At 49.6% G+C, this 27536-nt stretch overlaps 1 protein-coding gene across 1 annotated transcript in view; it reads right to left on the minus strand.

Annotated features, from left to right (window-relative positions):
• LOC145348472 (zinc metalloproteinase-disintegrin-like protein H4 subunit A) overlaps positions 1-27536 on the minus strand; it is a 564739-nt gene that overhangs the window by 354645 nt on the left and 182558 nt on the right. Inside the window, exon 7 of the mRNA XM_080196661.1 lies at positions 21871-22037. Within this exon, the coding sequence (XP_080052787.1) occupies positions 21871-22037 (167 nt within the window). The remainder of the gene's footprint in view (positions 1-21870; positions 22038-27536) is intronic.

Raw genomic sequence — 27536 nt, forward strand, 5'->3', positions numbered from 1 at the left:
GAGTCTGGAACAAGCTGCCAGAGGTAGTAGTAGAGGCAGGTGCAATTTTATCTTTTAAAAAGCATTTAGGTAGTTACATGGGTATGATGGGTATAGAGGGATGTGGGCCAAATGCAGGTAATTGGAATTAGAAGAAAAAGGTGGCATGCACAAGTTGGGCCGAAAGGCCTGTTTCCATACTGTAAACCTCTACGACTCTAACCTGCTCAGTGATGCCCAGTTTGGGTTTCACCAGGGTCACTCGCATCCTGACCGCATTATCAAACATGGACAAAGAGCTGAATTCCAGAGGTGAGGTGAGAGTGACAGGCCTTGACTTTCAAATGAGCGTGTCATCAAAGGGCCCTAGAGAAACTGTAATCAATGGGTATCAGGGGCAAACTCTCCGCTGGTTAGAGTTATACCTGATACATAGGAAGATGGTTGTGGTTGTGGAGGGTCAGTAATCCCAGCTCCAGGATAACTCTGCAGGAGTCCCTCAGGGTCCTTGGCCCAACAATCTTCAGCTGCTTCATCAATGACCTTCCCTCCATAAGGCCAGAAGTGGGGATGTTCACCGATGATTGCACAATGTTCAGCACCGTTCACAATCCCTCAGATACTGAAACAGCCCATGTTCAAATGCAACAAGATCTGGACAATCGACCTGGGTTGACAAGTGGCAAGTAACATTCGCACCATACAAATGCCAGGCAATGACTGTCACCAGCAAGAGAAGCTCGAACCACTGCCCCTTGACATTCAATGGTGTTACCATCATTGAATCCCCCACTGTCAACATCCTTGGGGTTACCATTGACCAGAAACGTAACTGGATTCACCGCATAAACAAGTGGCTACAAGAGCAGGTCAGAGGTTAGGAATACTTCAGCGACTAACTCACCTCCTGACTCCCCAAAGCCTATCCACCAGCTACAAGACACAGGTCAGGAGTGTGAGAGAATACTCCCCACTTGCCTGGATGGGTGCAGCTCCAACAACACTTAAGAAGCTCGACATCATCCAGGACAAAGCAGCCCTGCTTGATTAGCACCACATCTACAAACATACATTCTCTCCACCATCGATGTTCAGTAGCAGCAGTGTGTACTATCCAGTAGTTCACCAAAGATCCTTAGACAGCACCATCCAAACCCATCACCACTTCCATCTAGAAAGATTAGGGCAGCAGCTACATGGGGAACACCACCGCCTGTACGTTCCCCTCCAAACCACTCACCGCCCTGACTGGAAAATATATCACCGTTCCTTCGCAGTCACTGGGTCAAAATCCTGGAATTCCTTCCCGAACAGCATTGTGGGTCAACCCACAGAACATGGACAGCAGTGATTCAAAAAGGCAGCTCACCACCACCTTCTCAAGGGCAACTGGGGATGGGTAACAAATGCTGGCCAGTCAGCAACGCCCATGTCCCACAAATAAGTTTAAGCAAGTAGCCAGCCAGGTTCACACACACAGAACACCACAGGTCTGTTACTTCTGACACAGACAATAGCACTGGCCCTGATGCAGAATGGTCCTCCGTCTGACATGCTGCATTCACATGTCCCGTATTGAAACTAACTAAATAACGTTAAGAAGATGCTCTGGCGTATGTTAAGCATTATTTGCAATTCCTCAGATACTGAATGTATCCATGTGCAGATACAACACGACATGGACAATATCCAAGCTTGGACTCACAAGTGGCAAGTTACATTCATGCCACAGGAATGCCAGGCAATGACAATTTCCAACAAGAGAGGGTCTAACAAAGAACAAGAACAAATAAGATTATACCCCAGGAACAGGCCCTTCGGCCCTCCAATGCTGCAACGACCATGCTGCCCCTAACTAAAACCTCCTACCCGTCTGGGCCCCGTATCCCTCTATTCCCATCCTATTCATGTATTTGCCAAGACGCTCCTTAAATGTCATTTTCATATCTGCTTCCACTACCTCCCCTCGCAGCGAGTTCCAGGCACCCACCACCCTCTGTATAAAAAAACTTGCCTCGTACATCTCCACCAAAACTTACCCCTCGCACCTTAAACCTGCACCCCCTAGTAATTGACTCTTCCACCCTGGGAAATAGCTTCTGACTATCCACTCTGTCCGTGGCCCTCATAATCTTGTCGACACTTATCAGGTTTCCCCTCAAACTTTGTTATTCCAGTGAGAACAAACCAAGTTTCTTCAATCTCTCCTCATAGCTAATGCCCTCCATACCAGGCAACATCCTGGTAAATCTTTTCTGTATCCTCTCCAAAGCCTCCACATCCTTCTGGTAGTGTGATGATCAGAATTAAACACTATATTCCAACTGTGGCCTACCTAAGATCCTATAAAACTGCAACTTGCCAATATTTAAACTCAATGCCCCAGCTGACGAAGGCAAGCATTACCACATTCAGTGTACCTGGACACCCAGATCCATCTGCCTATTAATACTCTTAAGGGTTCTGCCATTTACTGTATATTTTCCATCTGCATTAGACCTTTCAAAATGCATTAACCTCACAAATTTCCAGATTAAACTCCATCAGCCACCTCTCTACCCAAATTTTCCAACCGATCGATTCCCAGCTTGGGTCACTGTCTGTATGGAGTTTGCATGTTCTCCTCGTGTCTGTGTGGGTTTCCTCTGGCTGCTCCAGTTTCCTCCCACAGTCCAAAGATGTGCAGGTCAGGTTGATTGGCCATGTTAAAATTGCCCCTTAGTGTCCTGAGATGCTTAGGTTAGAGGGATTAGCGGGTAATAATCTGTAATGTATGGAGGTGGGGCCTGGGTGGGATTATGGTCAATGCAGACTCGATGGGCTGAAGGGCCATCTGCACTGTAGGGTTTCTATGATTCTATGATCTATATCCTGCTGTATCCTCGAACGGTCCTCATCACTATCTGCAAATCACCAATCTTTGTGTCGCCTGCAAAATTATTAATCAAACCAGTTACATTTTCCCCCAAATCATTTATATATATTACAAACAGCAAAGGTTCCATCACAGCAGATGCACAGCAACTGCGTCTAATGCTGCAGTGGTACAGAACGTTGGTTAGACCGCATTTGGGGTACTGCGTCCAGTTCTGGTCACCTTACTACCGGAAGGACGTGGAGACCCTGGAGAGAGTGCAGAGGCGGTTTACCAGGATGCTGCCTGGTATGGAAGGACTGGGTTATGAGGAAAAATTGGGTAAATTGGGGCTGTTTTCCTTCGAAAGACGGAGATTGAGGGGGGATCTAATAGAGGTGTATAAGATTATGAAGGGTATAGATAGAGTAAACAGTGGCAGGCTTTTTCCTAGATTGGAGACAAATATCACGAGGGGCCATGGGCTTAGGGTGAGGGGGGCGCGAAGTAAAATTTGGATACGAGAGGGAGGTTTTTCACACAGAGGGTTGTGGGGGTATGGAATGCACTGCTAAGTAGGTTGGCGGAGGCAGGCACGCTGGACTTGTTTAAGGTGTACTTAGATAGACACATGAGCGAAATAGGGATGGAGGAATATAGGAGACTCTTTTAAATAAGGATCAGAGCTTCAGGACATTCCTGGAAATCAACTGTTACATGTGTTGATGTTTTGTCTCTTTTACTGCACAGGTGCGTTGGTCCACCTTGTTGTCTAATGAGGGGTATACACGCGGTGGGTCGTGCGTGGGCTGCTCTTGGATGTTTCGAGAGTAGCCTAGTACTTCGCGTCATTTGTGTACGCTTAAACTGGACCAGCAGTTGGGCATCACGACAGTTCAGTAACTATCACTGTTCGCTGTGCAGATACATGGATTTGGGCCAGTATCTTGGGGGTTTGCGCATTCTCCCCGTGGTTGCATGTGTTTTCTCCGGGCGCTCCGGTTTCCTCCCACACCCCAAAGATGTGCTCTTAGACTGATTGGTGTAACAAATTGTCCCTAAGTTATTCTCTCCTCAATCTGGTTTCCAGTGTGCGTGCCATAAACATAGACATGGGTCAAGGGTGGAAGAGGAAAAGCACAATGTTAAAATGGCGGCGTGGGCGCGTTGGGCCGAAGGGCTTGTTTCCCGTGCTGTGTTGTTCTTTGTTCATCTCTGTGGAACGCCACCTGTCACAGCCCTCCATTCAGAAATGCACCCTTCCACTGTTAGCTTCTGTCTGCTATGACCAAGCTCGTTCTGTATTCACCTTACCAGCTCACTTCTGATCCCATGCAACTTCACTTTGTGCACCAGTCTGCCGTGAGGGACCTTGTCAAAGGCCTTACTGATGTCAATGTAGCCAATATCCACTGCCCTATCCTCATCAATCATCTTTGTCACCTCCTCGAAAAACTTGATCAAGTTCGTGAGGCGTGACCTATCAGTGGTAAGCCAGGGTGACTGGATCTCCAGCACTGAGTTTGTCCCTGTGCCTCAGAAGGGAAAGCAGGAGATTAATCATAATTGGGGGCGTGATGGTTAGAGGGACGGATAGGAGGTTCTGCAGCAAAAAATCAGACTCATGGATGGTATGTTGCCTCCCAGGTGCAAGAGTCCATGATGTCTTGGACTGTGTTTTCAGGATCCTTAAGGGGGAGGGGGATCAGTTGCAGGGGTGGTACACATCGGTACCGATGATGTAGGTAGGAGAAGGGATGGGGATTTAAAACAGGAATTTAGGGAGCTAGAATGGAAGCTGAAAGCTAGGACAAAGCATGTTGTCATCTCTGGTTTGTTGCCGGTGCCACGTGCTAGTGAGTTGAGGAACAGGGAGAGAGAGTGCAGATTAACATGTGGCTGCAGGGATGGTGTAGGAGAGAGGGTTTCATTGACATGGATAATTGGAGCACATGCTGGGGAAGGTGGGACCTGTACAAACAGGACGGTTTGTACCTGAACCAGAGGGGCACTAATATCCTGGGAGGAAAATTTGCTACTGCTCTTCGGGGGGGGGGTTTAAACTAATTTGTCAGGGGGATGGGAAAATGAGCTCTCGTCCAAAAGCCAGTGTTGAGGGTTGTGAGGTACTGAGGAAGGTATCAAGGTCGCAGGAGTGTACAGGCAGACAGGATGGTGGGTTGAAGTGTGTCTACTTCAATGTAAGGAGCATCAGGAATAAGGTAGGTGAACTTGGAGCGTGGATTGTGGCCACTCCGGAGACATGGTTAGAACAGGGACAGGAATGGTTGTTGGTATTTATGGGGTATAGATGTTTCAGTAAGAGTAGGGAAGGTGGTAAAAGAGGGGGAGGAGTAACATTGTTAATCAGGATAGTTTAACAGCTGCTGAAAGGCAGTTTGAGGGGGATCTGCCTACTGAGGTCATATGGACTGAAGTTAGAAATAGGAAAGGATCGGTCACGTTGTTAGGAATTTTCTGTAGGCCCCCAAATAGTATTAGAGATATGGAGGAGGAAATGGCAAAGCAGATTATGGATAGCTGTGGAGGTCACAGGGTAGTTATCATGGGTGACTTTAACTTTCCAAATATTGTTTGGAACCTTTATAGGTCGAATAGTTTGGATGGGACACTTTTTGTACAGTGTGTGTAGGAGAGTTTCCTGACACAATATGTGGATAAGCCAACAGGAGGTGGGGCCACATTGGACTTGGTACTGGGTAATGAACCAGGCCAAGTGTTAGATTTGTTTGTGGGAGAGCACTTTGGAGATAGTGACCACAATTCGGTGTCCTTCATTATTGCAATGGAGAGGGATAGGGTCACATGGCAGGTTTATAATTGGGGCAGGGGTAATTATGATGTGATTAGGCAAGAATTAGGGAGCATACGATGGGAGCAGAAACTGTCAGGTATGGGCACAAATGAAAAGTGGAGCTTGTTTAAGGAACAAATATTGTGTGTCCTTGATAGGTATGTCCCTGTCAGGCAGGGAGGAAATGGCCGAGTGAGGGAACCATGGTTCACAAAGGAAGTTAAATGTCTTGTCAAGAGGAGAAAGGATGCGTATGTAAGGATGAAAAAACAAGGTTCAGCTGGGTCGCTTGAGGTTACAAGGTAGCTAGGAATGAGTTTAAAAAAGGGCTTAGAAAGCTAGGAGGGGGCATGAGAAGTCCTTGCCTGGTCAGATCAAGGAAAACCCCAAGGCTTTTTACTCTTATGTGAGAAATAAAAGAATGACCAGGGTGAGGTTAGGGCCAGTCAAGGATAGTCGTGGGAACTTGTGCATGGAGTCAGAAGAGATAGGAGAGGTGATGAATGAATACTTTTCTTCAGTGTTCACTAAGGAGAGGGGCCATGTTTTTGAGGATGAGAGTGTGATACAGGCTGATAGGATGGAGGAGGTAGATGTTCTGAGGGAAGATGTAATAACAATTTTGAAAAACCTGAGGGTTGATAAGTCCCCTGGGCCAGATGGGATACATCCTAGGATACTTTGGGAGACAAGGGATGAGATTGCGGAGCCTTTAGCTTTGATCTTTGGGTCCTCACTGTCCACGGGGATTAGAAACATAGAAACACTACATCACAATACAGGCCCTTCGGCCCTCAATGTTGTGCCGAGCTATGTCTAAACCCAAGATCAAGCTATCCCACTCCCTGTCATTCTGGTGTGCTCCATGTGCCTATCCAAGAACCGCTTGAAAGTTCCTAAAGTATCCAACTCCACTATCACAGCAGGCAGTGCATTCCACACCCCAACCACTATCTGAGTAAAGAATCTACCTTGGACATCCCTCATAGGATCCCTCATCCAACAGGGGATAGTGCCAGAGGACTGGAGAGTGGCGAATGTTGTTCCTCATTTCAAGAAAGGAAATAGGAATGACCCTGGTAATTATAGGCTAGTTAGTCTTACTTTGGTGGTTGGAAAGTTAATGGAAAGGGTCCTGAGAGATAGGATTTATGGCCATTTGGAAAGATGCAGTTTAATCCGGGATAGTCAGCACGGTTTCGTGAGGGGTAAGTCCTGCCTCATAAATTTGATTGAATTCTTTGAGGAGGTAACTAAACGTGTAGACGAAGTAGAGCAGTTGATGTTGTATACATGGATTTTAGTAAGGTGTTTGATAAGGTTCCCCATGGTAGACTCATGAAGAAAATAAGGAGGTGTCGGATAGAAGGAAATTTGGCCGATTGGATAAGTAACTGGCTGTATCATAGAATAAAGAGGGTGGAGGCCAGTTACCAGCGGTGTATCACAGGGGTCAGGGCTGGGTCCTCTGCTGTTTGTGATCTTTATCAATGATTTGGAAGAGGGGGCTGAAGGGTGGGTTAGTAAATTTGCTGATGACACCAAGATTGGTGGAGTAGTGGATGAGGTGGAGGGCTCTTGTAGGCTGCAAAGAGACATTGATAGGATGTAGAGCTGGGCAGAAAAATGGGAGATGGAGTTTAACCCTGATAAGTGTGAGGTGATTCATTTTGGTAGGACAAACTTGAATGCGGATTACAGGGTTAACAGCAGGGTTCTGAGGAATGTGGAGGAACAGAGAGATCTTGGGGTTCATATCCACAGATATGTGAAGGTTGCCACTCAAGTGGATAGAGCCGTGAAGAAGGCTTATAGTGTGTAAGCGTTTATTAACAGGGGGTTTGAGTTGAAGAGTCGTGGGGTTATGCTGCAACTATACCGGACCTTGGTGAAACCACATTTGGAATATTGTGTTCCGTTCTGGTCACCTCACTATCAGAAGGATGTGGAAGCATTGGAGAGAGTGCAGAGGAGATTTACCAGGATGCTGCCTGGTTTGGAGGGTAGGTCTTATGAGGAAAGGTTGAGGGAGCTGGGGCTTTTCTCTTTAGAGCGGAGGAGGATGAGAGGCGACTTAGTAGAGGTTTATAAGATGATGAGAGGGATTGATAGAGTGGAGTGCAGAGACTATTTCCTCGGGTGGATGTAGCTGATACTAGGAGGCATAACTATAAGGTTCATGGTGGGAGATATAGAAGGGATGTCCGAGGTAGACTCCTCACTCAGAGAGTGGTTGGGGTGTGGAATACACTGCCTGCTGTGATAGTGGAGTCAGACACTTTAGGAACTTTCAAGCGGTTATTGGATAGGCACATGGAGCACTCCAGAATGATAAGAACATAAGAAATAGGAGCAGGAGTAGGCCATCTAGCCCTTCGAGCCTGCCCCGCCATTCAATAAGATCATGGCTGATCTGTTGTGGCTCAGTTCCACTTTCCCGCCCTCTCCCCATAACCCTTAATCCCCTCTCTTATCAAAAACCCATCAACCCACATCTTAAAAATATTTAGCGAGGCAGCCTCCACCACTTCAACGGGCAGAGAATTCCAGAGATTCACCACCCTTTGAGTGAAGAAGTTCCTCCTCAACTCCGTTCTAAACCGCCTCCCCTTTATACAAAGAACAAAGAACAACCCAGCACGGGAAACAGGCCCTTCGGCCCAACGAGCCCGCGCCGCCATCTTAAAGCGTTTTCCCACACCTACCGTGCCCCGTGTGTATGTGAATGGTACCCCTAATGTCGCCAGATTCAGTGGAGAATAGTGTAGGGTCAATTTGTTACACCAATCAGCCTAAGAGCACATCTTTGGGGTGTGGGAGGAAACCGGAGCACCCGGAGGAAACCCACGCATCCACAGGGAGAATGCGCAAACTCCCACAGACACCGGCCCAAATCCATGTATCTGCACAGCTAGCAGTGATAGTCACTGAGCTGTTGTGGTGCCCGTCTGCTGGTCCAGGATTAAGCACACACAACGACACGAAGTACTAGGCCACTCTCGAAACCTCCAAGAGCAGCCCACTCACGACCCACCGTGTGCATGCCCCTCGTTTGACAACAAGGTGGACCGACACCTGTGGATTAAAGAGACAAAACATTAACATGTAATATTACATTTCCAGTGTCGTCCCAAGGCTCTGACCCTTTTTAATACTGTCTTCTATAACCCTCCATCCCTGTTTCACTCATGTGTCTATCTAAGTAAACCTTAAACAAGTCCAACGTGCCTGCCTCCACCACCTTACTTGGTAGCGCGTTCCATACCCCCACAACCCTGTGTGAAAAACCTTCCTCTAGTATCCAAATTATACTTCTCCCCCCTCACCCTTAGATCGTGACCTCTCGTAATAGTTGTCCCCAATCTAGGGAAAAGCCTGCCACTGTTGACTCTATCTATTCCCTTCATCATTTTATACACCTCTATCAGATCCCCCCTTAATCTCCGTCTTTCTAAGGAAAAGAGCCCCAGTTTTTCCAATCTTTCCTCGTAACTCAGTCCTTCCATGCCAGGCAGCATCCTGGTAAACCTCCTCTGCACTCTCTCCAGGGTCTCCACGTCCTTCCGGTAGTAAGGTGACCAGAACTGGACGCAGTACTCCAAATGCGGTCTAACCAATGTTCTGTACAACTGAAGCATTAGACGACAGCTCTTATACTCTATACCCCTTCCTATAAAGGCTAGCATTCCATAAGCTTTCTTCACAACCTTCTCTACTTGTGTTGACACCTTCAGAGACTTGTGCACTTGCACTCCCAGGTCCCTCTGTATTTCTATACTCTTAATCGGTCTACCTTTTATCACGTAACTCCTCCCTGCATTATTCCTTCCAAAATGCATCACCTCGCATTTGTCAGGATTAAATTCCATCTGCCATCTATCTGCCCAGTATACCAGCCTATCTATATCTTGCTGTGTCACCTGACAATCCGCCTCGGTATCTGCCAAACCTGCCATCTTGGTGTCATCTGCAAACTTGCTGATCACACCACGTACGCCCTCTTCCAAGTCGTTTATATATATTACAAAAAGAAGAGGTCCCAGTACTGAGCCCTGCGGCACACCACTGGTACATAGAACATAGAACACTAAAGCACAAACAGGCCCTTCGGCCCACGAGTTGCACCGATCACATCAACACCTACCAATCTATAGACCTATCTATAACCCCCAATCCCACTAAATCCCATATACTCATCCAGAAGTCTTTTAAAAGACCCCAGCGAGTTCGCCTCCACCACCACTGACGGCAGCCGATTCCATTCACTCACCACCCTCTGAGTGAAAAACTTACCCCTAACATCACTTCTGTACTTGCCTCCCCGCACCTTAAACCTGTGACTGACCTCCAGCCAGAAAAGGACCCTTCCACGACTACCCTCTGTCTCCTATTGCCCAGCCAGTTCTCAATCCACCTAGCTATCTGTCCTTGTATCCCATGCGCCTTAACCTTTTCTACCAGCCTACCGTGAGGGACTTTGTCAAACGCCTTACTGAAATCCATATAGATGACATCAATGGCTCGCCCATCGTCAACCGTTTTTGTCACCTCCTCAAAGAATTCAACCAGATTCGTAAGGCAAGACCTCCCCTGAACAAAGCCATGTTGCGTATCCCTAATCAGATCGCAACGCTCCAAATGTTCATAAATCCTATCCCTAACAATTTTCTCCAACAATTTTCCTACCACCGATGTCAAACTCACTGGTCTATAATTACCAGGGTTATCCCTACTGCCCTTTTTAAACAGCGGTACCACATTAGCTACCCTCCAGTCTTCTGGGACCTCACCTGTGTCCAAAGAAGAGACAAAGATTTGCATCAGAGGCCCAGCAATTTCATCTTTCACCTCCCGAAGCAGCCTGGGATAAATACCATCAGGCCCCGGAGCTTTATCAGTTTTTATGCTACCTAAAAACCTGAGCACTTCCTCCCTCGTAATGGATATTTCCCTCAAATGATCTACAGCTCCCTCCAAGACACTACACGACACCAAACCCCTCTCCTTCGTGGATACCGACGCAAAGTATTCATTCAGGATCTCCCCCATTCCCTCAGACTCGATACATAGCTCCCCTCCTTTGTCCCGAAGAGGACCAATTTTCCCTCTAACCACCCTCTTGTTCCTAATATGAGTAAAATGCCTTTGGATTATCCTTAATCCTATCAGCCAAAGCCATTTCATGCCCCCTTTTCGCCCTTCTAACTCCCCTTTTTAGCTCCCTCCTGCTCTCTCTATATTCCTCCAGCACACTCTCCATTCCCAGTTGTTTCGACCTAACATATGCCTCTCTCTTCTTCCTGACCAAGTCTTCGATACCCGCTGTAATCCACGGCTGTCTAATCCTGCCTTTCCCATCCTTCCTCTTTACCGGCACATGCCTTTCCTGCAACATTATCAGTTTGCCCTTGAAAACCTCCCACTTACCAACTGTGGACTTGCCAGCTAACAACCCCTCCCGATCAGTGTCCTTCAGCTCCCTCCTAATCCGGCTATAGCTCGCCTTCCCCCAGTTCAGCACCCTACCCTTCGGACAGCGCTCATCCCTTTCCATTTTTATCCTAAAGTAGACGGACTCGTGGTCACTGTTAGCCACATGTTCGCCTACTGCAACCTCAGCCACCTGCTCTGGCTCATTACCCAACACTAAATCCAGTATAGCTCCCTCCCTAGTCGGGCTAGTTACATACTGCTCCAAGGACCCTTCCAACACACATTTTACAAACTCCTCTCCATCCGTACCCCCAGCTCTAGGCACCTTCCAATCCACTCCAGGAAGACTAAAGTCACCCACTACAACCACCTTATTCTTTCTGCACCTATCTAAAATGCCTCTGCAAATACCTTCCTCCACTGACCTCGGGCTGTTGGGTGGCCTATAGTATACCCCTAGCATCGTAATCTCTCCCTTTTTAATCCTCAAGTCCACCCACAGTGACTCGATCCCTAACTCCTCCATATTATCCTCCCTCTGAACTACTGTGATGTGCTCCTTTACTAACAGCGCCACCCCACCACCTCTCTTCAACCCTCCCCTATCACACCTAAAACACTTATACCCAGGAACATTCAGCTGCCAGTCCTGCCCTTCCTTTAACCACGTCTCCATCACTGCCACCACATCTAAATTCCTCACAAACATCAAGGCCCTAAGCTCATCCGTTTTACACTCCTCGCATTGAAATAGACGCAGTCCAACCCTCCAGGACCACTCAGAACCTCCTTCCCCCGGATAATTTTCCTTTCACCCAAACCTACCCTGTCACCCAACTCACTCCCGACCTCAGTGTCTAATGAGCTATCAGTCTCACCACCCGCCCCCCTTCCCTATTAGTTTAAACCCTGCCTAAACACTCCAGCTAATCTCCCTGCTCAGACATTTGTCCCTCTCCCATTCAAATTCTCCCCACCCCTCCTGTACAGTTGCCCTTCTCTCTCAAATACTTCCCAGTGGTCTACAAAAGTGAAGCCCTCTACCTTGCACCAATCCCTCAGCCATGCATTCAGCTGCATGATCTCGTTATTCCTCGCCCTGCTGGTACTAGGCAGCAGCCCAGAGAATGCCACCCTAGAGGTCCTGCTCTTCAGTTTGGACCCCAACTCCCTAAATTGCCTGCGTACATCTGCCCTACTCTGCCTTCCTATGTCCCTCTCTCCTACGTGTATTATTACTTCTGCCTGGGTCCCCTCCCCTTTCAAAATTCCCTCCATCCTTTCCGATATGTTCTGTACCCCTGCTCCAGGGAGGCAGACTACCATCCTGGAGTCACGCTTTTGCCCACAAAACCTCCTGTCAATTCCTTTGACCCTCCCATCCCCCACCACTATCACATTGCCAGCCCCCTTCCTTCCCTCTGAGTCATTCTGGCCCTCCTGTCTTTCCTTTTGTACCCCTGTCGATGCCTTTTGGGGGGCCACTGGGGTGGTCTTTAGACCAGGACTATTCTCCTTCTTCCTCTTCTTCCTCTTAACAGTTATCCACCCATCTTGCTCCTCAGCCCCTGGGACCTCCACTTGTTCATGGTTCATAGCCATTAACTCCTCATTCTCCCTGACCAGAAATGCATCCTCTAAACGCACCTCTAGTTGCCTGACCCGGGCCCTCAAACGCTGCAGCTCTGAACACTTGACGCAGATGTGGGCCTTCAGGAGACGTGATGCCTCCAGGAACTCCCACATGTGGCACCTAACACAGCTAAAACATCTCCCCATAGCACCTGCCATGTCCCAACCTCACCGAAATGCAACACGGGAAAGATAGAAACTGCAACTCACCTTGCCTAAGCCTGCTCTCGCCTAAGCCCAGCGAGCCAAAGCCCTTATAACTCTCACTCAGCTCCCACTCACTCCGCTGCCCGCTCCCGACACTGCCCGCTGTCTATCACTGTCTTTTATTTATATCCCCCGCTCTCCCTTCCCAACTAGCCTCTCGCCTAACTTCCGCTACGGAAAGAAAAAGTACTCACAGAAACCCCACGAACCGGAAATACAGTCAAAAGCTTCCAAAGGAAAATCAAACACTCACCACAGCTACCAGGTACACTGCTCCAGAGAACAATCCTGAGGCTGTGCCCTCTAGTCCTGCTGTCCTTTCTAAGCGGGAAGAATCTCTCTACCTCTACCCTATCCATCCCCTTCATTATCTTATACGTCTCTATAAGATCCCCCTCCTCATCCTTCCAAACTCCAACAAGTACAGACCCAGTCTCTTTAGTCTCTCTTCATAGTCCAACCCCCTCATCTCCGGTATCAGCCTAGTGAACCTCCTCTGCAATCCCTCCAAGGCCAAAATATCCTTGCGCAAGTGCGGCGACCAAAACTGCCCACACTACTCCAGCTGCGGCCTCACCAGTGCCCTGTACAGTTGCAGCAAGACCTCCCTACTTTTATATTCAATCCCCCTCGCTATAAAGGCCAGCATCCCATTCGCCTTCCTGACCACCTGCTGCACCTGCAGGCTGGGTTTTTGCGACTCGTGCACTAGGACCCCCAGGTCCCTCTGTACCGTAGCATGCTGCAGCTTTTCACCCTTTAAATAATAATCCCGCCTACTATTATTTCTGCCAAAGTGGATAACCTCACACTTGCTAACATTATACTCCATCTGTCAGGTCCTCGCCCACTCACTCAGCCTATCCAGATCTCTCTGCAGGCTTTCCACACCCTCCACGCAATTTGCTTTTCCATTCGTCTTCGTGTTATCAGCAAATTTCGTCACCCTACACTCAGTCCCCTCCTCCAGATCATCTATATAAATGGTAAATAGCTGAGGCCCCAGCACCGATCCCTGCGGCACTCCACTAGTCACCAACCGTCAATCAGAATAGCACCCATTGATACCAACTCTCTGCTTCCTATTAGACAACCAATCCTCTATCCACACTAACACCTTACCCCCAACTCCGTGCACCCTAACCTTCTGCAGCAACCTTTTATGAGGCACCTTATCAAACGCCTTTTGGAAATCCAAAAACACCACATCCACCAGTTCCCCTCTGTCTACCGCACTAGTCACATCCTCATAGAAATCCAATAAATTCATTAAACACAACTTCCCCCTAACGAATCCGTGCTGCGTCTGCTCGATCAAACCATTCTTTTCCAGGTACCTCGCTATTTCTTCTTTGATGACGGATTCAGAATGAGCTATGAGGAGAGGCTGAATAAACTAGGCTTGTACTCGCTAGAGTTTAGAAGAATGAGGGGAGATCTCATTGAGATGTATAAGATGATGAATGGGATGGATAGGATAGAGGTGGAGAGACTCTTCCCGCTCAAAAAAGACAGTAGGACTAGGGGGCACAGCCTCAAGATAAAGGGGAGGCGGTTTAGAACGGAGTTGAGGAGGAACTTCTTCACTCAAAGGGTGGTGAATCTCTGGAATTCTCTGCCCGTTGAAGTGGTGGAGGCTGCCTCGCTAAATATTTTTAAGAAGCAGGTTGATGGGTTCTTGATAAGAGAGGGGATTAAGGGTTATGGGGAGAGGGCGGGAAAGTGGAACTGAGCCACAACAGATCAGCCATGATCTTATTGAATGGCGGGGCAGGCTCGAAGGGCTAGATGGCCTACTCCTGCTCCTATTTCTTATGTTCTTATGTTCTTATTCAAGCATTTTTCCAACTACAGACGTTAAACTAACCGACCTATAATTCCCTGGGATGTGGGCATTGCTGGCTGGCCAGCATTTATTTATAGTTAACCAATGGCAGCTGAGAGTCTATCACATTGCTGTGGCTGTGAAGTCCCATTTAGACCAGGCCGGGTAAGAATGGCGGATTTCCTTCACTAAAAGACATCAGTGAAGCGAATAGTTTTTTTCTAACAATCAACAACAGTTTCATGGTTATCATGAGGTTCCTAATTCCAGATGTCTTTCCAGATGTTAAATTCCACCATCTGCTGGAGTGCTTCGAACCCGAGTCCTGCAACATTAGTGGAGTTTCTGAATTAATAATCTAACGCTAATAGCAGGAGGTCATCGCCTCCCCTTTTCAGGGTGAGATGAGGAGCAATTTCTTCACTCAGAGACTGGTAATCTTTGGAATTCTCAACTTCAGAGGGCCCCTGAAGTTCAATTATCCAGTATGTTCAATACAGATAATAGCGCACTGGATACTAATCACATCAAGGGATATGGGGTTCTTGGGGTGAACAATGCTGCAGGAGTTAGAAGAACAGGCACAATCTCCTGAACGGCAGAGCAAACTCAATGGGCTGAATGACCAAAACCTATTTCACTTCCTATGTTCTTAGAACATAGAAAAACGACAGCACAAACAGGCCCTTCGGCCCACAAGTTGTGCCGGACATGGCCCTCCCTACTAGGCTTACCTATAACCCTCAATCTTACTAAGTCTCATGAACTCATCTAAAAGTCTCTTAAAAGACCCTATCGAATCCGCCTCCACCATCACCGCCAGCAGTCGATACCACGCGCCCACTACCCTGAGTGAAAAACTTACCCCTGACATCTCCTCTGTATCTACTCCCCAGCACCCTAAACCTGTGTCCTCTTGTGGCAGCCATTTCAGCCCTGGGAAAAAGCCTCTGAGAATCCACTCGAACAATACCTCTCAACATCTTATACATCTCTATCAGGTCACCTCTCATCCTTCGTCTCTCTAAGGAGAAAAGACCGAGCTCTCTCAACTATCTTCATAAGGCATGCCACCTAATCCAGGCAACATCCTTGTAAATCTCCTCTGCACCCTTTCAATAGCTTCCACATCCTTCCTATAGTGAGGCAACCAGAACTGTGCACAGTACTCCAAGTGGGGTCTGACAAGGGTCTTATAAAGTTTCTGACAAGGGTCTTATAAAGTTGCAGCATTACCTCCCGACTCCTAAACTCAATCCCTCGATTAATGAAGACCAGTACACCATACGCCTTCTTGACCACATCCTCCACCTGCAAGGCTGATTTGAGAGTCCTGTGGACCCGGACCCCAAGATCCTTCTGATCTTCCACACTGCTAAGAGTCTTACCCAGAATATTATATTCTGATTAAATTCTTGATTTGAATATTATATTCTTGACTAAAACAAAACTGGAATTGAAAGCTAGACTTCCCAATGGTAATCAGTAAACTCCCATCATGCTTCCCATTCGTTTCGAGAAGGAAATCTTTCATCATTAACTTGTCTCACAAGCACACAAGGCACAAAATTTTATGTTCCCCCAAAGCAGGTTCTGAAGCTGGGGGATGAGCGGGTGGATAGGATTCCTCCCAGGAAGCCACTTGTACAAACACAGACACAGTTTCATATTTGTGCAGGCAGAGTCTTGGATGGGTATCCTATTCAGACCCGTAAATTCCCATTAAAGACACCGTCCCTCCAGGCCACTATTTTTAGGCTGGTGGAGGTGTGGGTAGACTGGGACAGTGACAATAACACCATTCCCTGTCTTGGGCAGGAAGTCGGGATGGTGGAAGGGTAGGGCATCCTCAATCAGCAGAACTCCTCAGAATTGGATTCCTCTCTTCACTGGGATGTCGGAGCTTCGGAAACCCCCTGCTCCCACTCCCAGCCTAGCTCCACTACACAGCAATCACTCCGTCCCAACCCTCCAGCCCTCCTGTCTCCCAGGATCCCTGGGACTTACCTTTCCAGAGGTGCTGGGGCTTTGTTCCAGACAGAGCACCTGCAGCACTATCAGTGTGCGGCTCGGTTGAAAAGCTGTTAACCAGTCTGATTGGATCACACCTCTCCCGGGTGGGATTTCCTTCCAAGGGCGGATGGAGCTCCCACCCACTGTCCAGCAATGCTCATGTGAACGATAAATGGCAGCGGGAGTTTGCTTGCCAGCTTTAAAATCCTATCCGAGAACACAAGAAATAGGAGCAGACCATACTGTGCATGGTGGTATTGTCAATGGACTAATAATCCAGTGGGTTTGTATCTCACCGAGGCAGATGGTGAAATTTAAATTCAATTTTAAAAAATCTTGAATTAAAATTCCTAATTAGAATTTAAGTTAAAAATTAGAACCACTGTTAGTTTTAAAATACCATATAATTCACTTTTGTCCTTTGGGAAGGAAATCCACTGTCTTGACCGAACCTTGTCTGGCCTGCACCTCTGGCCTAGTTAAAGGTAATTAGGGATGGGCAATGAATGCCAACCCAACCTCCAATGACCACATTTTAAAAAAATTCATTTTACAGGATGTGGGTGTCGCTGGTTGGACCAGCATTTATTCCCATCTCTAATTACCTTTGAGAAAATAGTGGTGAGCAACCTTCGTGAAGTGCTGCAGTCCAGTCCCTCAGACGTAGGTACAGTGAAGGTGATATATTTCCAAGTCATGGTAGGTAACCCTCAGGTCATGGTATCCTAAGGTGTCTGCTGCCCTTGTCCTGCTAGATGGGTTTAGCAGTTAGTGCCTAAGGAACCTTGGTGCATCTTGTCGATGGTACACACTGATATTGGAAAGGATTGAATGCTATGGAAGGGATACCAGTCAAGCAGGCTGCTGCACCTCTGACTGTGTCGGGTTTTTGCAATGTTGTTCAAACTGTACTCATCCAGGCAAGTGGAGATTATCCTATCAGACCACAACACTCCTGACTCGTGCTTTGGAGATGGTAGATAGGCTTTTTTTGGGTGGGGGGAGTGGGGCGGGGTGTGGGGGGGGGAGTGGGGGGGGAGTGGGGTGGGGTGTGGGGGGGGAGTGGGGTGAGGTGTGGGGGGGGAGTGGGGGTGTGGGGGGGGTGTGGGGGGGGAGTGGGGGTGTGGGGGGGAGTGGGGTGGGGAGTGTGGGGGGAGTGGGGGGGGAGTGGGGCGGGGTGTGGGGGGGGAGTGGGGTGGGGTGTGGGGGGGGAGTGGGGGGGAGTGGGGGGGTGGGGGGGAGTGGGGTGGGGTGTGGGGGGAGTGGGGTGGGGTGTGGGGGGGTGGGGGGGAGTGGGGGGGGTGTGGGGGGGGAGTGGGGGGGAGTGGGGTGGGGAGTGTGGGGGGAGTGGGGGGGGAGTGGGGTGGGGTGTGGGGCGGGGTGTGGGGGGGGAGTGGGGCGGGGTGTGGGGGGGGAGTGGGGGGGTGTGGGGGGGGGAGTGGGGGGGTGGGGGGGGGTGGGGGGGAGTGGGGCGGGGTGTGGGGGGGGAGTGGGGCGGGGTGTGGGGGGGGAGTGGGGGGAGTGGGGGGTGGGGGGGAGTGGGGTGGGGTGTGGGGGGGGGAGTGGGGGGGGTGTGGGGGGGAGTGGGGCGGGGTGTGGGGGGGGGAGTGGGGGGGGTGTGGGGGGGAGTGGGGGGGGTGTGGGGGGGGAGTGGGGTGGGGTGTGGGGGGGAGTGGGGGGGTGTGGGGGGGGATGGGGGGGGTGTGGGGGGTGTGGGGGGGGGAGTGGGGGGGTGTGGGGGGGGGAGTGGGGCGGGGTGTGGGGGGGGAGTGGGGGGAGTGGGGGGGTGGGGGGGAGTGGGGCGGGGTGTGGGGGGGGAGTGGGGTGGGGTGTGGGGGGGGGAGTGGGGGGAGTGGGGGGGTGGGGGGGAGTGGGGTGGGGTGTGGGGGGGGGAGTGGGGTGGGGTGTGGGGGGGTGGGGGGGAGTGGGGTGGGTGTGGGGGGGGGAGTGGGGGGTGTGGGGGGGGGAGTGGGGGGGAGTGGGGGGTGGGGGGGAGTGGGGGGGGTGTGGGGGGGGTGTGGGGGGGGAGTGGGGTGGGGTGTGTGGGGGGGGTGTGGGGGGGGTGTGGGGGGGGAGTGGGGCGGGGTGTGGGGGGGGAGTGGGGTGGGGTGTGGGGGGGGTGTGGGGGGGGAGTGGGGGGGTGTGGGGGGGGAGTGGGGCGGGGTGTGGGGGGGGGAGTGGGGCGGGGTACTAACTGCTGTACCACCATGCCACCCAGTATTTATATGGTGGGTCCGTTCAGTTTCTGGTCAATGTGTTGACAGTGGGGGATTCAGTGATGATAATGTCAGGGGCAATGATTAGATCATCTCTTGTTGGAGATGGTCATTGCCAAGTACTTGTGTGCATAAATGTTACTTGGTATTTGCCAGCCCAAGCCTGGATAATGTCCAGGTTTTGCTGTATTTGGACATGAACTGCTTCAGTATCTGGAGAGTTGCTAATGGAGTGAGACATTGTGCAGTCATGTGTGCACATCCCCACTTCTAACCCGATGATGGAAGGAAGGCATTGCTAGGGAGGCTGAAGATGCTTGGGCCTAGGACACTGAGGAACTCCTGGTAAGGAGCCTGACATTACCTGATGAAGGAGCAGTGCTCCAAAAGCTAGTGGCTTTTGCTACCAAATAAACCTGTTGGACGTTAACCTGGTGTTGTGAGACTTCTTACTGTGTTTACCTCAGTCCAACACCGGCATCTCCACATTATAATTCCAATAGAAGTGTGAGGTAATTCATTTCGGTAGGAATAACAGATGTGTTGAGTATAGGGCTAACGGGAGGACTCTGAATAGTGTGGATGAACAGAGGGATCTAGGTGTATGTGTACATAGATCCCTGAAAGTTGGGAATCAAGTAGATAGGGTTGTTAAGAAGGCATACGGTGTCTTGGCGTTTATTGGTAGGGGGATTGAATTTAGGAGTCGTAGCGTCATGTTGCAACTGTACAAAACTCTGGTGCGGCCGCACTTGGAGTATTGTGTGCAGTTCTGGTCCCCACATTACAGGAAGGATGTGGAGGCTTTGGAGAGGGTGCAGAGGAGGTTTACCAGGATGTTGCCTGGTATGGAGGGGAGGTCCTATGAGGGGAGACTGAGGGATTTGGGGTTGTTTTCGCTAGAAAGAAGGCGGCTACGAGGGGACCTTATTGAAACATATAAGATGATTAGAGGTTTAGATAGGGTGGATAGTGATAGCCTTTTTCCTCGGATGGAGAAAGCTAGCACGAGGGGGCATGGCTTTAAATTAAGGGGTGGTAGTTATAGGACGGATGTCAGGGGTAGGTTCTTTACCCAGAGGGTGGTGAGGGATTGGAATGCCCTGCCTGCTGCAGTTGTGGATGCGCCTAGTTTGGGGGCGTTTAAGAGATTCGTGGATAGGTTTATGGATGGAAAGGGTTTGGTTTAGGTTAGAGGGTCATTGTTTTTTAACTGGTCGGCGCAACATCGTGGGCCGAAGGGCCTGTTCTGCGCTGTAATGTTCTATGTTCTATGTTAATCAGCAGAGAGTTTCCCCCCGATTCCCAATGTCTCCAGCTATCCTGGGGCTCCTTGATGCTATAGCCAGTCAAAGGATGGCAAAGGCAGTCACTCTCACCTCATACACATCCCATGGATAAACCCAAGAAGAGTTTGCTCCAGCTGATCTTCAACTTCAACACAACTTTCCCACTTGCTCTCTTAATTCCCTGACAGACTGAAAAGTTCCCCAAATGTAAGTACAGATTAACAGCTACATGTCCCTAAGATGTTCTCAACTGTCCATTGAAATGTCTGAGCAATGCATTCAGTTCAAAAGCTATGAAGGATGCATGACAAACATTGATCTTGCCAGCGATGTTCCTATCCTATAAAATGATATTTTAATAAAAAGCTGTGGGATATTAGCCAAAGGGAAGGACGTACTATTGACCAATAGATGATTGAGGACAAAATTATCTACATTTTTACGATAAATCAGATCTCATGGAGAATTACTCACAAAGATTTATTCATAAACATCCATATGTTAGGCTTATTTGTAGAATAATGCATTTTTTAATTTTGGTGTGCAATCATTTTCTAAAATGCTGTGAATGCCATGAGTAAGACAAAGAATTCAATCAGCATGAAAAGTGAGATTTAAGTTGTTGGAGATCTATTCCTAAATACTGTGACATTATGAAACGTTTAGTGACTAGTTTCTGAAAGTCACATGATGAAACACTCCTCAAAGAAATAGCCTTTAAGTAGATTCAAATATTGGATCGGAACATCAAATGATGTTTTGGTTGCAATGTGATTCAGTGATGCCCTGAGAACAAAGATTTAACATATTTATCAGGGCACTCAGTGATTTATTGTTTATGCGCTCTCAGAACTTAAATAGCATCATGTCTTTTCTGCCAGAGGTGCAGCTAAATTTTAATTAGCACAGCTGCCTCACAGCACCAGGGACCTGGATCTGATTCCCGACTTGGATCACTATCTGAGTGGAGTTTGCTCATCCTCCCCGTGTCTGCGTGGGTTTCCTCCAGGTGCTCCAGTTTCGTCCCACAGTCCAAAGATGTGTAAGTTAAGTGGATTGGCCATACTAAACTGTCCATTAGTGTCAGGGCGATGAGCACACAGGGGATTGTTGGTACAAGCTGAATGGGCCAAATGGCCTCCTTCTGCACCGTAGGGAGCCTATGATTCTATGACCTTTGGGAGTGAAGAGTGTTCCCCATCTGATTATAAATGCATTCCATAAGATCTCTTAAATTGTGTCATGGGGATCTAAGGTCCTCCAAACAAATTTCATCTCTAGATCTGGCCCTCATCTCTAACCAACAAGAGCAGCAGGTGGATGGGACATCATTGCCTACTCAGTCCTTCCCAAGTTACACACTACCCAGACTTGGAATTGTATCACCCTTCCTTCATTGTCACTGGGTCAAAATTCTGAAACTCCCTCTCTCACAGCGCTGTGGCTGTACCTGCACTACACTGACTGTAGTAGCTCACCACCACTATCTCAAGGCAAGTAGAGATGGGCAATAATGTTGGCCTTAACAGTGACACATCCAGTGAATGAATAGAAAAATATGATCTTCTACCCAATCTTAATGAGAATGTTGGGTATCAGTTACTCACACAAGGAGTTGGGCATTGTCATTGGGTAGTCTTGCTAGAAGATTATCCTCTCTCCAAGTAGAAAATTGTGTCAGGAGTTCCTTGGAATCCGAGTTAACTGTGATTTGATCTGCAGTCCACACCTCGATAGCGATTGGAGAAATGCGAAGGTTAAGTGGTCTGTAGTACTGAAGAAGGAAGAAGAGTTAACAAATCATATGATATGATTTATCTGAAACTGATTGGCTTAAATGGATGAGGAGATGGTGGCATAATGATATTCTCACTGAATTAGTAACTCAATGACCAAGGGTAACCCAGATTTGAATCCTGCCATGGAAGTCATTGAAGTCTGAAATTAAAACAGTAATCTAAATCCAATATGATGACCATGAAACCATTGTTGACTGTTGTAAAACCCACTGTTAAAATTCTTCAGTACTGACGAGTATCTTCAGGGACTCCTGCACAGGCAATCGTTGAAACAGGTCTTTATTACAGTCTTACTCACTCCATGTTCCAAACTGACTTCTCAAGGCAGTCCCCGAGCAGATCACCCCACACCCTAGGTCACCTGACAGGCAGCTGTATAAGGTGCTGGTGAGGCCATACCTCACATACTGTGGACAACTTTGGTTTCCTTACTTGAGAAAGGACATACTGGCACTGGAGGGGGTGCAGAGGATCACTAGGATGTTTCCAGAGTTGAGAGGGTTGGCTTATGAGGGGAACTGAGTAGACTGTGACTATATTCATTGGAATTAGAAGAATGAGGGGGGAATCATATAGAAGCCTCTAAAATTATGAAGGGAATAGATAAGAAAGAAGCAGGGAAGTTGTTTCCACTGGTGGCTGAAACTAGAACTCAGGAACATGGCCTGAAAATAAGGGGAAGCAGATTTGGGACTGAGTTGAGGAGGAACTTCTTCACACAAAGAGTTGTGGATCTGTGGAATTCCCTGCCCAGTGACGCAGTTGAGGCTCCCTCATTGAATGATTTTAAGGCAAAGATAGATAAATTTCTGAACAGTAAAGGAATTAAGGATTATGGTGAGCAGGTAGGTAGGTGGAGCTGAGTCCACAAAAAGATCAGCCATGATCTTATTGAATGGCAGGGCAGGCTCGAGGGGCCAGATGGCCGACTCCTGCTCCTAGTTCTTATGGCCCATTTCCATAAAGGGGCTACACCCCAATATGCATAATACTTTTTTTACCCGCTAAACAACTATCTCCCATAACAGCAGTAGCATTTTTAAACCATTCACAGATAATTATACATTTCTAGTTTTTACATAATTTCCAAATAATTTGTCAAGAAGCCAATCTTTACAATATGGCACAGTCCATTTTTTCAGTCTCCATCCGTAAATCCATCTTACATTGACATGATTAATCTGTTAGGGGTCACGGTCCAGAGGGATTGTTTCCAGGGAACAGGAACCTGTCTTAGGTTCCTTTCTGGTGATTGTGGTCTTGATGAAGCCACCATCGGTGGGCTTTCTTCTTAAAAATCATCAGTCATAGAATCATAGAATACAGATTTACTCATCGAATCTGCACCAACACACAAAAAAACACCTAAACTCCCACTAATCCCATCTACCAGCGCTTGGCCCATAGCCTTGAATGTAATGACATGTCCAGTGCTCATCCAAATATTTTTTTAAAGGCTGGGAAGCAAAACTGCCTCCCAGACTGTCACCATACTCTGGGTAAAAATCACATCGCCCCTCCTGCCCTCATTTGTACCTAGGTCCCCTCATGGCTGACTCTTCAACCAAGGAGAAAAGTTGCTCCTTATCTACAGAACTCTGTGGTACACATGTGGGCACTGGCTTCCAGTCACTAAAACAGACTTCTACCATCAATCCAGTTAACATTTCAAGTGTTAGCTCTTTAATAATACTAATTTCTTTTGGTTCCACAGTTGCACCAGTGTTTTGGTTGCTCAGTATTTCTGTGTGCATCCAAATACAATGACTTTAGATCTGCCTTTTTTTCCATTTATTTTCAATTCTGGTCATGTTTAATGCTCGCCGAGTCTTTATTTGTCTCCCAGTTTTGCTTTCTATTTTCAGAAACAAAAACAGAAAATGCTGGAAAATCTCAGCAGGTCCGACAGCATCTGTGGAGAGAGAACAGAGCTAAAGTTTTGAGTTTGGAAGACTCATTATCTCTGCACGGTGGTACAGTGGTTAGCACTGCTGCCCCATAGCACCAGACCTGCTTTGAGTCCCGGTTGGAGTTTATACGTTCTGTCCATGTCTGTGTAGGCTTTCTCCGGGTGATCTGGTTTCCTTCCATATCCATAATAAAAAATGTGTTGATTAGGTGGATTGGCCATGCTAGATTGCCCCTCAGTGTACTCACACAGGCACCAGAGTGTGGTGACTAGGGGATTTGCATTAACATTGCAGTGTTAATGTAATATGCTTGTGACACTCATGAATTAACTTTAAACTTTAAGATGCTTTCAGACCTGCTGAGATTTGCCAGCATTTTCTATTTTGTTTCATGTTCCAGCATCTGCAGTGTCTTGCTTTTTGCTTTCTTTTTTTCTGCTTGCTTCTCCCAGTTTTGTTCCTCTTGAATCTGAGCTCCCTTTCAGATTCATATCCCCTGTCGAATGAGATAACGGAGTTCATCCTTCTGAAACTGCAAGGTGCAGAGGAATGTCATGGTTTTGCGATGAGAGTAGAGAATAATGTATGGCAAGGCCTTAACTTTAATGATGACATTCTCCAAATTCAGTGTCTAGTTTCAGAAGATCACCCTCATAAAGAGGACTCAAACAGCAGCTGTATTTCAAACTCAGTAATCCCCTGTGAAGCTCAGAGTCAGTGAGTGGGCAAATCTAATGCCAGAGATTCCTATTCTGCATTTTCCATTTTCATTCTGATATGGTTGGCAGCGAAAGAATCATTAATACAGATATTGGTGAAATTGACTAACTCAGAATCACAGAGAAAACAATTTTCATACTCACCATGTCCACTGTATTTACAAGCTTCAGCATATGGCTCACCACAGCAGTTTGAGTCGTATGTTTTAAAAGCTAAAAGGAATTCAAATAATTGGAAGATTCAGTGAGAAAAATTGGCTCATCAGACACCTATATCTACAAATATCTTTCACAAATCCTTTCAATCCAAGCATAATGCCCCCTTCTTCTAACAACATACCCCAACACCAAAAGCAACTGCACGCAGCCCCCAATCCTGACAACAAACACTGTCTGAATCCGACCACATTCTCCCCGATCCATACAATAAACCTCTCATGATCCTGGTCAACCAAAACACACCTCACTGCATCCTTCCCACTCCCCACCCAATCCTAACCACAATCTGTCCTCAGTCCTGACCACAAATACTCTCCTGACCACAAACCTATCCTGATTCTGACCACAATCCCCCCCCCTCCCCCAGCTCCTGACCACAACCCCCCCACCCCCAGCTCCACAACCCCCCCTCCCCCAGCTCCACAACCCTCCCCCTCCCCCAGCTCCTGACCACAACCCCCCCCTCCCCCAGCTCCACAACCCCCCCTCCCCCAGCTCCACAATCCCCCCCTCCCCCAGCTCCACAACCCCCCCTCCCCCAGCTCCACAACCCCCCCCTCCCCCAGCTCCACAACCCCCCCCTCCCCCAGCTCCTGACCACAACCCCCCCCTCCCCCAGCTCCACAACCCCCCCTCCCCCAGCTCCACAACCCCCCCCTCCCCCAGCTCCTGACCACAACGCCCCCCTCCCCCAGCTCCACAACCCCCCCTCCCCCAGCTCCACAACCCCCCCTCCCCCAGCTCCACAACCCCCCCTCCCCCAGCTCCACAACCCCCCCCTCCCCCAGCTCCACAACCCCCCCCTCCCCCAGCTCCACAACCCCCCCTCCCCCAGCTCCTGACCACAACCCCCCCCTCCCCCAGCTCCACAACCCCCCCTCCCCCAGCTCCTGACCACAACCCCCCCCTCCCCCAGCTCCACAACCCCCCCTCCCCCAGCTCCTGACCACAACCCCCCCTCCCCCAGCTCCTGACCACAACCCCCCCTCCCCCAGCTCCTGACCACAACCCCCCCTCCCCCAGCTCCTGACCACAACCCCCCCTCCCCCAGCTCCTGACCACAACCCCCCCCTCCCCCAGCTCCACAACCCCCCCCCCAGCTCCACAACCCCCCCTCCCCCAGCTCCACAACCCCCCCTCCCCCAGCTCCACAACCCCCCCTCCCCCAGCTCCACAACCCCCCCTCCCCCAGCTCCACAACCCCCCCTCCCCCAGCTCCACAACCCCCCCCTCCCCCAGCTCCACAACCCCCCCCTCCCCCAGCTCCACAACCCCCCCTCCCCCAGCTCCTGACCACAACCCCCCCCTCCCCCAGCTCCACAACCCCCCCTCCCCCAGCTCCTGACCACAACCCCCCCCTCCCCCAGCTCCACAACCCCCCCTCCCCCAGCTCCTGACCACAACCCCCCCTCCCCCAGCTCCTGACCACAACCCCCCCTCCCCCAGCTCCTGACCACAACCCCCCCTCCCCCAGCTCCTGACCACAACCCCCCCTCCCCCAGCTCCTGACCACAACCCCCCCCTCCCCCAGCTCCACAACCCCCCCCCCCAGCTCCACAACCCCCCCTCCCCCAGCTCCACAACCCCCCCCTCCCCCAGCTCCTGACCACAACCCCCCCTCCCCCAGCTCCACAATCCCCCCCCTCCCCCAGCTCCTGACCACAACCCCCCCTCCCCCAGCTCCACAACCCCCCCTCCCCCAGCTCCACAACCCCCCCCCCCCAGCTCCACAACCCCCCCCTCCCCCAGCTCCACAACCCCCCCTCCCCCAGCTCCACAATCCCCCCCTCCCCCAGCTCCACAACCCCCCCCCCCCAGCTCCACAACCCCCCTCCCCCAGCTCCACAACCCCCCCTCCCCCAGCTCCTGACCACAACCCCCCCTCCCCCAGCTCCTGACCACAACCCCCCCCTCCCCCAGCTCCTGACCACAACCCCCCCTCCCCCAGCTCCTGACCACAACCCCCCCCTCCCCCAGCTCCTGACCACAACCCCCCCTCCCCCAGCTCCACAACCCCCCCCTCCCCCAGCTCCTGACCACAACCCCCCCTCCCCCAGCTCCTGACCACAACCCCCCCTCCCCCAGCTCCTGACCACAACCCCCCCCTCCCCCAGCTCCTGACCACAATGCCCCTCTGACCATGACCACAAACCCTCCCTCACTCAATGAACAAAGAAAGTTACAGCACAGGAACAGGACCTTTGGCCCTCCAAGCCTGCACCGACCATGCTGCCTAAACTAACTGAACTAAAACCCCCTATCCCTCTGGGGACCATATCCCTCCATTCCATTCTATTCATGTATTTGTCCAGACACCCCTTAAAGCTCACTATCGTATCTGCTTCCTATATCTCCCCCAGGCAGCAAATCCGAGGCATCCACCAGCTTCTGTGTAAAAAACTTGCCTTGTGCATCTCCTTTAAACCTTACTCCTTGCATCTTAAACCTATGGCCCCTAGTAACTGATTCTTCCACCCTGGGAAATCGCTTCTGACTATCCACTCTGTCCCTGGCCCTCATAATCTTGTCACCCCTCTATCACTTCTATCAGATCTCCCCTCAACCTCTGTTGCTCCAGTGAGAACAAACCAAGTTTCTCCAATCTCTCCTCATAGCTAATGCCCTC

This window comes from Carcharhinus amblyrhynchos, chromosome 1 (genome assembly GCF_965287045.1).
Source record: "Carcharhinus amblyrhynchos chromosome 1, sCarAmb.v2.hapA, whole genome shotgun sequence".
Classification (NCBI taxonomy): domain Eukaryota; kingdom Metazoa; phylum Chordata; class Chondrichthyes; order Carcharhiniformes; family Carcharhinidae; genus Carcharhinus; species Carcharhinus amblyrhynchos.